The 14,131-nt window shown below is 38.6% G+C and overlaps 1 protein-coding gene across 7 annotated transcripts in view; it reads left to right on the forward strand.

Annotated features, from left to right (window-relative positions):
• The window catches only part of Relch (RAB11 binding and LisH domain, coiled-coil and HEAT repeat containing), an 86,677-nt gene that overhangs the window by 40,859 nt on the left and 31,687 nt on the right, over window positions 1-14,131 (forward strand). For all 7 annotated transcript variants that reach the window (XR_013043187.1, XR_001576445.3, XM_006995015.4 and 4 more), the window contains 5 exons: window positions 3,993-4,083; window positions 7,360-7,431; window positions 9,313-9,453; window positions 9,811-9,975; window positions 11,469-11,616. Coding sequence is in view for 5 of the 7 variants with exons in the window: in XM_006995015.4 (XP_006995077.1) it covers window positions 3,993-4,083; window positions 7,360-7,431; window positions 9,313-9,453; window positions 9,811-9,975; window positions 11,469-11,616 (617 nt within the window). In the remaining 2 variants the exon portion in view is untranslated. The remainder of the gene's footprint in view (window positions 1-3,992; window positions 4,084-7,359; window positions 7,432-9,312; window positions 9,454-9,810; window positions 9,976-11,468; window positions 11,617-14,131) is intronic.

Raw genomic sequence — 14,131 nt, forward strand, 5'->3', positions numbered from 1 at the left:
CTCACTTTTCTTAATGAGCATCATATTTGGTGATTTAATCTACAGGCCTTTTTTCGGTGTGCTAGAACTCTCCATCGTGTGCATGACTTCAATAGTGTTGTCATCGAGCTTGCTTTCCTTCTGTTTACCTCCTGTTTTAAAGAACATGCAGTTTGCACCAACAAATAGACACATGATAGGGAAAACACTCTGTGCAATTAAACCTGTGGAAATAAGTAAGTTCTTGAAGCAAAAATAGCTGTGAAAAGTATGCAAATCCTGTTGAGCCCCTACTCTTAAAAATTACTGATAAGTAAGTCTTTACAAAGTGAATCAGTGCCTTGTTCTCAAAGTGTTAATTTATCATGGACTCTAGACATGTGTATTTACTGAAGGATATTACCAAAACTTTCTTATATTTTGATCTGGAAATTCTATTAATTCAAATTTATTAATACCCTTTCCTCATTTCTAATACAGAGGCATGTCTTAGTGCTCAGTGGTTAGGTTATAGCTGAGACTTCATTATAAAGAGGATAGAGCAAGCTGCATAAACCTTCTAGTGTACTTCCACATGGTATAGGCAAATCAGCGCTTCCTTAGTCTGCAAAATGCAAGAAGCCATAGTTAGGTGACATGGAGAAAGGCTTTGAAGTCTGAAGTTGTGTTATTCCAGTGACTTGTGTTGAATTTGTGCACTGGAGTTAGTTACCTTTAGACATTAATTCGTATTATATCTCTGCTTTCCTACTTATGCTTCATTTCCCATTTTTCCCACACAAATGAACATAGTATGCCATAATGATTAGTCTTTACAAATAGTAATATATGGAGGCTGGAGAGATGGCTAGGTGGTGAAGAGCACTGGCTGCTCTTCCAGAGGTCCTGAGTTCAATTCCCCGCACCCACATGGTGACTCACAACCATCTATAGTGGGGTCTGATGCCCTTTTCTGGCATAAAGTTAATAAATAAATTAGTTTTTAAAAATTTGTTAAATTAAAAACAATAAAATAAATATTTGCACCACTGAGTTATCAGTATATCTCCAGAGGAATACAATATTTTGGCCACAATCAAAGAAAATATAGTTATTCCAGGGAGAAATTTATTTTCACCTAAATCAGTGGTTTTCAACCTCCCTAATACCCAGATCCTTAGTACAGTTTCTTCATGTTTTGGTGACCCCAATCATAAAATTATTTTTATTGCTACTTCATAAGTATAATTTGCTATGGTTATGAATCATAATGAAAATATCTGATATGCAGTATATCTGAGATGTGTCCCCCCAGGTTCGGAACTGCTGATCTAAATGGTGATTTGCTTGCTTGAATACACAGAAAATTTATGCTCTAAAGCAGAGGCTATGAATAGCTTATATTTCAGTTGTAAGGGAGGGTCTGCTTTGGTCTTACAATAGCTAGCCAATCTGTGAATTTGGCTCTTTGTCAGAATCTAACAGAATTTAGCATCTTTATCTTCCCTCATCTCTCAGGATTATTGAGAACAGAAGCCATTTTGTTAATTAATTGGCAGAGACCCTGAGGAAGATCAGGAGTGAGTTAGTTCATTGGCTACAGTACTTCAAAAACATTATTGCCCATCACAAAACGTGTGCAACACCATGTGGGTTCCTGGGGATCACACCGATATCTGGGGGAGTCAGAACTGTTCTTTCAACATAAGTCAGTTGGGAACTCTGCAGCAGTGGATGGGGGAGAATTACCTGGAACAGGTCCTTCCTAGAACATGCATGCAGCCCCTAATAGCAGCAGTTAGGAACAAATAGCATGGAATCACTATAGGACAGCAGCCTGCACACAGGAACTCAGGATTGGTTTGATGAAGAAAGTGTATTGTCTACCTTAAGAAGTAAAATGTTCAAGTCCTAAGTTAAGCTGCCTGGGGAGTCTGGCCATAGGGAGATGAAGCACCAGTGGATAGAATAATGCACCTGGATGGTTTTCTATTGCAATCTTTATCTTAATAATAAGAGTTTTGCTTGTGTTTTGTAAAATGGAGCTGTGCTTTGTAAGTGTTTCTCTCATTTTAGAGCTTCTTTTTACATCTTGTGTTGTAACATACGAGTCATGAGACATAAAGCTGGGAACTTGAAGTAGAAGGAGCTCCAAAGTTATGATCACATAGCCTACGATATCCTGACATTGACACTAGGTCTCTGTCTCTTGCTCTTAGTAGAATGTACCCAAGAACAAGTGGAGAGACTTGTCCTCAGGACACAGCCAGTCGGGTGTCACTAGCAACATTTATGCACACTAGTCAAGTAGAAATAAGGGAAATTAGATCACTATAGAAATACCATATAACTTGAGTTTTCTAAGGACGGTTGGTGATACTATACAGGAAAATGCATGTCTCATATCTCATTTTCTTCTTTTAAAAAGTGCCTTTCCCCATCTTGGTAACTTAGTAATGAAATACCAATTTAAGTTTGCAAGGCAAAACTATTTTTTGGGTTTTTTGGGTTTTTTTTGAGACAGGCAAGGCAAAACTTAAACATAACCACTGCCACCTGGTGGCCAAGCCTTCACATAAGAAATAAAGCATTCTTGCCTCTTGTGTTTTCATCTTACAGAAATACAAATTTTATTAAAATAGACTAATAACAATAATTCATATTATGATATAATATGAATGAAAAGTAGATTTGTTAGCATCTGCTTGATAGATAGCCACTTGTTACTTTTTTTTAGTTAATTAATCTCAGACTTCTTTAATAATATCCCAATAAAACCTAGTTTTGTACTCCATTTCTGCAGTTCTTTGACAACCATAAATGATACCATATGTCTAGCTAAATCGTTTGCTAATTAGTCTTATTTTTACTGTTGTAGTATCCCACTTACAATGCTATTAATGGTGTATTGGCCATCTGACCTTTTCTATTTTGAACTGCATTTCAGAGCTATCACTTTTTCCTTTCGGTGGTTAGATGTGGTTTGTATAATGGTAGTACATGATTTCAAGTTCTGTACATGTATAGCATGAAGAAATATTGTAAGTGCTTAAAATTTGTGTGCCAGTGACTATGATGAGGGTCCGGGACTTCATGCATGTGTGTTTGTTAGCCTGAGGGCAGTTTGGGCACTTTCCTCAGGCACAATGCACAGTTTCACTTTGGTTGGCACTAAGAACAGAGCCCAGGGACTCACAGATGATCAGCAAGTGCACTACCACTCCAGACCTGACCCTTGAAACACATGCCTCAGAGAGCCCACAGATCTGCCTGAACTGGGCTTACAAGTGTGCCCTATCATACTTGGATTTTTCTACGTGCTTTCTTTCTAAGAAAGTAATTGTAATTATCAAACATTTGTGGAACACATACATAATGTTTGTAGTTGGTATAAAAATACTGTTATTAGAAATGTCTCATGAGGAAGCCGGTGACAGAATTTCTCATTGTATTTTCTTTTATTCACTTTAATTTACCTAGCTTCCAAAGGTAGGGGAAAATATAAGAAATAGAAAATCAAAATGAAAAACTGAGAAATAGAAGCATAGGGTGATATAAATAAAAGGGAATTTGTGTAGTAAAATTTCCAAAGACTGGGTTAGAGTGTAACTTGGATGGTTTGAGGTCCTGGATTTGGTCCTCGGCACTGCAATTAAAAATAAGTGCATATGTATATTAATATATTAGTATATATGGACTATGGTGGGTAGAAGGTTGCTGTAATACATAATAAAGACATTAACTTGAAAATTTGAGACACAGCAATAAGGATGCTAGAATTGACTCTTTTCTTGTTTATTTTTTGATTTGTCTTAGTTTGAGTTTGTTTTGAGACAGTGTCTCACCATCTAGTCCTTACTGGCCTGGAACTTAGATAAACCAGACTGGCCTCCACTCACAGAAATCTGCCTACCTTGTCTCCCAAGTGCTGGAATTAAAGGGGTGCCACCATTCCTGGCTGTTTCACTCTTTTTATCTCGTGGTTGTAGTTCTATTTTATAATGCACATACGAGGTTTTTCCTATTATTTTCAGGCAGATGATACTGACAGGTTGTGTGGCATTTGCACGTCACGTTGGACCAACACGGGTGGAGGCTGAACTTTTACCGCAGTGTTGGGAGCAGGTAAGTTACTTCATGGCTTCCTTAGCTGTTTTGTTCTTATACCTGAAGATTTATGTTGTCTTTTTAAAGTACATGGGAAAATCCATGAAATGTGAATTATGCTACTGTCAATAGCTCAGCACATGGTTTATTTGCACAGAAGAATGCTCTGGGATGCTTTGCTGTATTCATTCATTCAGCAGATACTTAGAAAACACAAGTCCAGTGCCAGGTACTAGTGTAGTAACTAGGAAAACAGTGTGAAGAAAGACAAAGTAGAGGACTGAATGTGATAGAAAACATTGCCCTCCCGTGAGGACGTGCTGTTGAACCAAGAGTCTGAGTGAAGTAAGGTGCGGCAAGTACAAAGTCCCTGCGCTGTTTGCCTGGTGAGCTTGAGGGAGAGTTAACTGTGTGTGTGTGTGTGTGTGTGTGTGTGTGTGTGTGTGTGTGTGTGTGTGTGCGCGCGCGCGCATGCAAATGGAGAACCTGTATAGATTGTAGATACATGCAGTATGCAAAGTGTAGAATGTTGAGATAGCAAGTTTATATATTTATAATTAAATTTATTTTACTGGAGTAGTTTTACTTTTTTAAAATAATTTATTTTTGTTTTGTGTTCATTGGTGTTTTGCTTCCATGTGCATTTGTGTGAGGGTGTCAGAAGCCCTGGAACTGGAGTTACAGACAGGTGTGAGCTGCCATGTGGGTACTGGGAATTGGACCCAGGTCCTTTGGAAGAGCAGACAGTGCTCTCAACTTCTGAGCTATTTCTCCAGCTCTCCCCCCTTTTTTAATTAATTAATTTTTATAGTTTTACTTTTATAATGTATGCTAATATTCCAGTCCTGAAGAACTCAGATGTACTAGGTCATAAAACACCTCATCACATTACCTTTAAAAGATTGCTTTCATGGGGGCTGGAGAGGTGGCTCAGAGGTTAAGAGCACTGGCTGTTCTTCCAGAGGTCATAAGTTCAATTCCCAGCAACCACATGGTGGCTCACAACCATCTATAATGAGGTTTGGTGCCCTCTTCTGGTGTTCAGGTACATGCAAGCAAGCAGAACACTGTGTATACATAATAAATAAATAAATAAATCTTTAAAAAAAAAAGATTGCTTTCTTATTATAGAGACAAGTTATAAAGCCTAATTTAAAATAGTCTTCTTGTTGTTTTAAAAAAAAAATTGTCACAAGTAACCCCAGTGTGTCACTGTTTAAAGTTCTAACCCTAATTTCTTTGGGCATTCATTTTATTACTAAAGTGGTAGAGCAACCAGGTTCAGTGTGTAAAGTGAACAGTATAGCACAGTGTACTACTAGTTACCTCTGACAGTGGCACGCAGCATCTATTTAGGGTGTGTTTCTAACTGCTTAAAGTCAAAAAAAAAAAAAAAGAATGAAGAAGAAGAAGCCGCCGAGCGGTGGTGGCGGACGCCTTTAATCCCAGCACTTGGGAGGCAGAGGCAGGTGGATCTCTGAGTATGAGGCCAGCTAGGCTACAGAGTGAGTTCCAGAAAAGGCACAAAGCTATACAGAGAAATCCTGTCTCGGGGGGAAAAAAATGCACCATGAAACTTAGAATTTATAAATCTGTACAACTGTTCATGTGTATACATTTAATGTTTTGTAGTTTTTCCATTTTGTCTTTTTAGCTTGCATTTGTCGAACTGAGCACAGTGATAAGCACATGTAATCCCAGCACTCAAGAGACAGAGACAGGAGGAGTTAAGGCTAGACCCTGCCTCAAAAACCCTAATAAAATTTTAAAAGTAAAAAATTATACCAGACGTAGTGGTACATGTCTGTAATTTTAGTATTGGCGAGGCTGGCCAGAAGGTGCTGTGAGTTCTAGCAAGCCTGGGTTAATTTCTCAAAAACATCCCCCAAAAAAAGAGTTTTGTTAATCCAGTGCCACCTGGAGTCTGTCACTGAATGGCTTTAGTGTGTTAACAGTTACATTCATCTCTGCATCCAGTTTGAAAATTAAAGCTTTTTATTACCTCCAACACCAAATGTGCTGTTAGGTCTGCTGTGGCTACTATGGGTCTCTTAAATCTCCATATGAAGTTTAAGATCACTCATTTCCGTAAAGAAGCCAACGGGGATTTTTTTTTTTTTTTCTATAATTTATTGAGTCTGTAGATGGATCTGGAGAGGATTCCCATCCTGATTATAAGTTTCCAATCTGAATTTAGGGTTCCTTTCCATTCGTCAGTCTTTTAAAATATCTACCATAGTGGTTTGTAGTTTTTAAAATGTATGCTTTGTTCTTGTTTTGTTCCTAAGTACTTTAGTTGTAAAGTTAAAAAGAGTCCTGTTAGTTCATTAATTGAAGGAATAATTGATTTGGTGTATATACATATATGAGACATGATATGCTATGCTAGACTGAGAAGGAATGAGATCACACTTGAAGCGCAGGCCTCTGATATTCAGACTCTGCTTTCAGAGCAGTTGTGACCAGGTTAGATATAGCTCGGAGACGTTAGTTACATACATCTCTGCCATCTCTTCTGTAACCTTTATGATCATGGCCAGGGATCTAGCTAGCCACCCACCTCTAGTTTGTTGCCCAGTAGATTTCTATATAATTTCTTTTCTTAATTTTAGGCATCCAAAACACTATTGAATTATATCATCTTTTGATATTGGAATATGAGAACACATATACTTCTTTTCCAGTCAAAGAAAGATTTATATTCTATGAAGAAGACATATGGGAACAAAGTCCAGTATGTGACTTTCTTTTATTTTTTGTTCCAGTTCAGTGTAGTCATCACATAGCAAAACTCCACTGTTTTGCATATACAAACTTTTCTTGCAGGAAAGAAGTCTTCTTAAACGGAACATAGAGTTCTTACGTAGCTGGTTAAAGCGTGGCTAACCTATTGGCTAGCCCCAGGGGGAGAAAACAAACTGGTGCCTATCACACATCAAGTCTCTAAGGTCCAGAAGATTTCTCCACCTTCTGTTGCTAGGAGAAGTGCTTGCTTCTTCTGACATCCTAAGAGAGCCTAGTCCTAGGGAAACACACGATTTCTAGATGCCTTGCCAATTCTTCGTCTTTGATTTTCCCATTTTTCTTTAGCAAATACCCCTGTGCCTTGATGTTTAGGCTGCCCTTGATTCCTTTATTCCTGACCCAGGTATAGACACACAGGGAGTCCCAGAGGGGAAAAGGAAGACAGTGTACTATATTCTTAACAAGATGTATGGTGAAAAGTAGTAGTCTTTTGGAAGAAGAGAGAGTGTGTTGCTTACCCTTGACTGATGTCCTTGTTTTTGACTCCAGATTAATCACAAATATCCAGAAAGAAGACTGCTTGTGGCAGAGTCCTGTGGAGCGCTGGCACCTTACCTTCCTGTAAGATTCTCTACTTAACAGTAGAGTGTCTTGTGTTGTACATTTTCCTCCACTCTTTTAGCTGTGCTATTCTCACACTATTGCAATGTTTCTGTAACTAAGTACATCCTAATTGGTTGTACGTGCATATGTAACTATGCCGGTAGTTCTCACGGTATGTTCTGAGGACCCAGGGAAGTTCCTTGTGGTTCTTTCAAAGAGGTATATAAGGTAGAACCTATTTTCCTTATAAGACCTCTTTTGTCCCTCACATATTTACATATGCAGTGTTGGTACAGAAGTAATAGTGGACAGCAATGCTCCTGCATGGCACTGATCAGAGAGGTGGCCCTCAAATGTTCTAATAAGGACTGTGTGCCTCACAGCCACATATTGCCAAAGCAAGCCAGTTTCATTCACAAAAGGACTTTGCTTAATCAGTAAAATTATTAATTTTACTATGTTCTCACCCTTGAATCTTCGTAATATTCTATGATACAAAATGAAAGTGATAATAGAAAATGCTTTGGCTGCAGACTGACATTTGGCAGGGTTTTCATGAAAAGCACTTAGGCTTGTGTTGGAGCACTGAGGGCAGTAGCTGGTTTCTTTCCTGGGGTATCAGTTTTTCTCAGCAGAACCACATACTGTCAAGCTGTGCTTATTCAGACTTGGGCATATGACGAATAACTTCATTTTCATGAAGTAAGTTGTCACTTGGAGGAAAACAAATAGACAAACCCCCTTTCCAGTGATAAAAATGAATATTGAGTAGGTTTTAGAATTGTGGGAAATTTGCATCTACCACTGTAAGCCTAACAGCTTTTAAATGCATAAAAGCTTTTTTATAGTATAAATTAGTAGATTTTTTTAATGATAAAATTTGCCAAAATCTACATAACCTTATGTTCTAGATTTTCCCCAAATTCACAATGTGTATGTTAACATAGAGGCATTCGGTCTGAGATGAAGCAGTGAAATTTAAGTTCAGAGATTTATTGTGGGATTTGGTTTGGCTTGCTTTGGTTTTTGTGAGATAAGGTCTCACTGTATCCCTGGATAGCACACCACCCATGTGCTAAGATTACAGGTCTTCATCATCACAACCAGCTCACAGGTTTAAATGTTTGTTTTGTTCAACTGATAAGACTTAAGAAAAAGTCAAAACAAAAGCCAGTTTTTATTTTATTCTGTTGATTATGTATTTTAAAGGTGCCAGACCAAGTTCAGGCTTGATTAATTTTATAACTTGACAAGTTTCAATAACTCGTAGAGGGGTATGAATTTGAGTATTGATGACCTTATTTTATTTAAGATCTATTTTCTTTCTAATTACATGTCATTGAAAATGTAGGGGTACATATGAATGCAGATGTCCAAGGAGGAAGTATGCATCCCTCTGCAACTATAGCTAACAGACAGTTATAGCTGTCTGTTACAGCTGCCTGATGTAGGTGTTGGGAACAGAACTCCGGTCTTCTAACAGCAGTAGACTTAACGACTGAGCTGTGTCTTCAGCCCCGATAACTTCATTTTCATCTCAATTTCTAATTAAGCTGATTTTTTAACATAACTGGGAAGAGTGGTGTAGGGTGCTAGAGGTTTATCTCAGTGATTGAGCCCTGCCTGCATTAGTGCAGCTCTGGGTTCCCAGCATTTATGTTAGGTGTCTCACAACCACCTGCAACTGTAGTTGTAGGGGTTCTGACACTCTCTTGGGGCTCCCACAGGCACTGACCTTATATGTACACACCCATACTCACATACACACAACATTTATAAATACAAAATAAATTCTATTAACAGTAAGCTAAGTCACAGCAGTAACTGACATTTTTATTAACTATCACCATATTAAATAACAGCATAAATAAATCATAAAAATGTATTGGTTATTTTCAGAAAGAAATTCGTAGTTCCCTGGTTCTTTCAATGTTGCAACAGATGTTAATGGAAGATAAGGCAGATTTGGTGAGAGAAGCTGTGATCAAAAGCCTGGGTGTCATTATGGGCTACATTGACGATCCTGACAAATATCAACAGGTATGTCTTTCAGCATGAACTTCTTTTACCCTGTTATAAATTCCAAATAATGTACTGATTCAGATAGTTGACAGTCTGCAGGTGAGATGCTGTGTCCCTCACAGCAGCAGGAATGATGGCTGCTTTCAGACCAGCAGCTGTGAGGAAGTTGGAAATGAGTGTGCATGTTTTCCACACCGTCTCTGCTCATCCATGGATACAGTAGTAACACTTAAGAAAATGGAAAGGATTTGTAGATGAGTGTCTTCCTTAAAACATTTTCTGAATTTCTTAAAATGCATATTTGTTGTGTTTTATTACATTTTTTTGGAAATTTACTTTTTTAACAATCTCCATTTGCCTGTTTCTCTTTTGCAGGGCTTTGAATTATTGCTTTCCGCCCTGGGTGACCCCTCAGAAAGAGTCGTTAGTGCAACACACCAAGTATTTTTACCAGCTTATGCTGCCTGGACAACTGAACTTGGGAATTTACAGTCTCATCTTATACCTACACTACTGAACAAGATTGAAAAGCTTCTTAGGGTGAGTTCTTTCTAGAAGTTCATAAATTGAAAGGGTCTGTTCTAGAGACCTTTCTAGAGAAATACAGGGCCAGAGACAAGATGTACCACTTAGCCAAATAGTGTAACGCATCACCACTGCAGAGAGATGAGGGGCCAGAAGAGAAGGTGCATGGGGCGCTGTCGGCTGGAATAGCACCTTCCTGGGAAGAGCAGACATTGTCCAGAGTGCCAGTCCCTCCCTGAAGGTGCATGGGGCGCTGTCGGCTGGAATAGCACCTTCCTGGGAAGAGCAGACATTGTTCAGAGTGCCGGTCCCTCCCTGAACGTGCATTGGGCGCTGTCGGCTGGAATAGCCCTCCCTGATCCTCTGAAGACATGACTGTTTTACATAAAACATCAGCTCTAGTTCCAGATTGCAGAGATGACTAGATGCTAAGTCTCTGTAATCTCTTATTTCTATGTCAGAACTACTTTAACTATGCTTACTTGAGCAGAGACATCTTAAGAGAGGACTTCATTCTCCTCAGAAGAGTTGGTGAAAAGTTGAGAAAATAACAGATACTTCTTTTTCTAATTTTTCTTCTACATGTTCTTTGAGAGGCTAGCAGAGAAGCTGGTGTTTCATGGGTGCCTACATATACTGCTAAGGTCAATACATTAGATTTAAAAACCCACTTCACTCTTAGAATCCTCTGAGGGGTGTTTTTTGTTTTACAGGGGAACTAGGGTTTGGTGCTTAAGTAACTTGTCAGGGTCCCCAGCTGTCATACAGATTGCTTTCTGACTCCAGACTCTGAAGTGTTTGCATTCTTTCTATCTGATTGATAATTAACCAGGCCTTGTTTTATGTGTGTGTACCTTGCTATGGTTTAAGTAATACCACATTGCTTCTAGATGTCTCCAGTGTCCTACTTAGCTAGTAATATTTCTGTTAAGAAGAAAATTAACTGACATGTCAGGTAGATCTAAATGCAATAACTGCTTTTATCTCTAATAGTTGTTAGTATTTTGGTTTGGGTTTTTTGTTTTGTTTTTTCACTATAACGTTTGGCTTTTGGGTGCCATATTAATCCTGTTTCTGTCAGCTTTCTCTTTCCTTTTATCTGTGGAAGCGATTACTTGCAAATACAGATGGTACCAGGTACCTGAAAGCCTTTAGGAAGTAGAGAAATAGCAAATGATTTTACAGGATTATCAGTGTCACACTTACTGTGACTCCTGTGACACACTCTAGTGTAAAAGAATTTCAGAAGATAAAACACTCTCCAGAAAAAGTGTTTCCAGCACTGGAAATGGCTGTTCCCAATTTTTCATATTAAAGATTCTGGCATGTCTACAAGTGCCTTCTTGCTTCTCAACAGTTTAGATGGACGTCTCTGTTAAGTATATGTTTTAGGTCTAACATAGAGGTCCTTAAATGTTTATTTGCCATAGAAAGGGAAGCTGTCATGTATCCAACTTGCAACGTGATTTCAAAAGCCTAAGATTAGCTCCCATCCCCTTATGTTTCAGGAAGGAGAGCACGGGCTGGACGAACATAAGCTCCACATGTACCTCTCTGCCTTGCAGTCCTTGATCCCATCTCTCTTTGCAGTAGTGCTCCAGAATGCACCTTTCTCGAGCAAAGCCAAGCTGCACGGTGAAGTGCCCCAGATCGAAGGTACTGGACTCAGCTCTTGAAGGAAGCTGTAGAATATTGGCAGTTCAGCTTCCCAAAGAGGCTTTTTGATTCTAACCATTATGTGGCAGCACAGTTACTAAAATGTATTGTATGTATAATGTGTAAACTCTTGTGTTCAGAGATTAGTAAAGACTCAGATAAACTTTATAGTTTCCTCTTTTATGGATAAGCCATGTGAGATTATTCTGTAAAAGTCCTTGCTTTTACCCATTGGGTGGGTAGGTGGGTTTTGCTTGTTTGTTGGTTTTATGGGAAGTTCTGTGTTTTGTTGAGGCAGGGTCTCACAAGTGAAGGCTGGCAGTTTCTGTAAGGAAGCTGGAATAGACATTTCTGTCTCAGATCTGAATCATTGAAAAGACTCACTTAATAGTTAATAGTGTGTGAAGTTTGTCATTTTCTCTTTATTTTTTTCTTCCCTAACTGTTTTGTTTTCAATAGAGTAAGATAAATAGAATTGTAATTTTTAATAATAAATATAATTTCCTGCTGTGTTTGTAGTAGAAAAAACAAGCATGTGGTAATATTTTTCTCTCCTCCTCCCCTATAGAAAGAAAGTAGCTTGACTTCAGAAACTTGTAAAGTCAAGCTGGGAATACATTTGATTGACAGAATGCTTACCTAACACATAAGCAGGGGTACTAGATTCAATCCCCAGGACTGGGGTTGGGGAGAAAGAAAAAAATGATCTTTGATGTGTAAGAGGTGGTTGGCAGCCATACTGCTCCTAAGCAGTACACCTAGGAAAAGGCTGTACGCAGGCTTTTCCTGTGTATGAAATATCTTTGTAGCATTTTCAGGTTTGTGAAGTTATCTGTGTCTCTTACTGGCTTCTGATAAAGAATTATTATATTGATAATTTAAAAAAAGAAAATTTCATAAGCTAAAGACTTGGAAGATGAGACTCCGTAAGGATTTATAACTAGTCACTCTGTGATTCTACCACCCACTAAAGTACTTCTTATCTTAAATCCCTCTTCCTCTTCCTGGTTGGCTGTGATAGTTTGCTGAAGTTCTCTTAACAAAGTACCACAAGCTAACTGTCTTAAGCAGCAGAAATACGCCCTCTCATAGCTAGAGGGCAGAAGTGTAACGGGAAGGTATTGGGAGAAGGACCTGCAGAGAACTGAGAGGAAGCTGTCCTGTTCCTTAACTTCTGGTGGTTTATGGGCCTTCTTTGGTGCTCCTTGGCTTGCAGATGCATCTGACTCTGTTGTTCCCTTCACATTGCATGCTCTCTAGACTTTTTTAGTGAGGACATCAGTCATATTAGATAGGAGCCTCCCCACCCCACCTTCGAGATGATCTCACTTTATCTAAACACACCTATTTCCAAACAGAAGACTTGAGAGAAGAAACTAGTTCAGCCTATATAACTACTACTTCTTGTGATTGTCTTCATTACACCAAATAACAGTCTTGTTTTTAGTTACTGTTGCTATAACTCTTTGGCTTGGTGGTGGTGATGGTGATAGGTCTGTTGGAAAGGATGACACAAGTTTTTTTTATTGCCAGTTATTTTAGTGTGTGTGTGTGTGTGTGTGTGTGTGTGTGTGTGTGTAAACATTAACCAAAGTTTATGTCAGGCACTTTTGTGTCAGGCGTTAGGGGCGTGCTAGTGAACAAGGTAGCATTCTCTGACATTTTAGAACTAACCTCCAGCAATTCCTAGTAGCTGTTATTCTGGAGAATTACCGTGCACATTTCATTGCTCATAAGATTCTATTTTTTAATGTTTTACCATCTTATTGAAATGTTATTCTGGGAACTTTTATGTAATATTGTATGATAGACCAGGTTTTTTTGGGTTTTGTTTTGTTTTGTTTTGTTTTTCAGAGCTGAGGACCGAACCCAGGGCTTTGCACTTGCTAGGCAAGTGCTCTACCACTGAGCTAAATCCCCAACCCCAACTTCGGGTTTTTAAAACTATTGTTAAGTAGAAAAATATTTTGAGGTTCTTGAGACATTCTTTTGTTGTTGTTTTTGTTTTTTGAAACAAGGTCTCTCTGTAGCCTTGGCTGTCTGAAACGTGCTCTGTAGATTAGACTCACACTCAGAGATCCACCAGCCTCTGCCTTCCATGTGCTGGGATTAAAGGCACATGCTACCACACCCACCTAGACATTCTTATTTCTTCTCTGTAGCTTAATTATCCACATAATAACCTATTTCCCGTCTTATTTCTGTTGGACTCCGATTTTAAAATGCCTTTAGTCCCATTCCTTATATAGCCAGTCTCAATCCATCTGTTTTAATTGTAATTATTGTTTTCTAATCATAGTGGAATAATTTTGAAATATAAGAATTCCATCATATGTAGCAGATTGTGCCCAGTATGACAGAACTCTGGTTGAAATTGTGTCATATATGCTTTGATGTGATGTAGAAGTTTAAACCCAAATACCCCTAATCATCCAAATCTTCTATTGCTGAGCAAGGCTAGTAAGAATTCAAGCAGAAATCTAAGTTGTGAGTGATAACCACATCACCCTCATTT

Source organism: Peromyscus maniculatus, chromosome 11 (genome assembly GCF_049852395.1).
Source record: "Peromyscus maniculatus bairdii isolate BWxNUB_F1_BW_parent chromosome 11, HU_Pman_BW_mat_3.1, whole genome shotgun sequence".
NCBI lineage: Eukaryota > Metazoa > Chordata > Mammalia > Rodentia > Cricetidae > Peromyscus > Peromyscus maniculatus.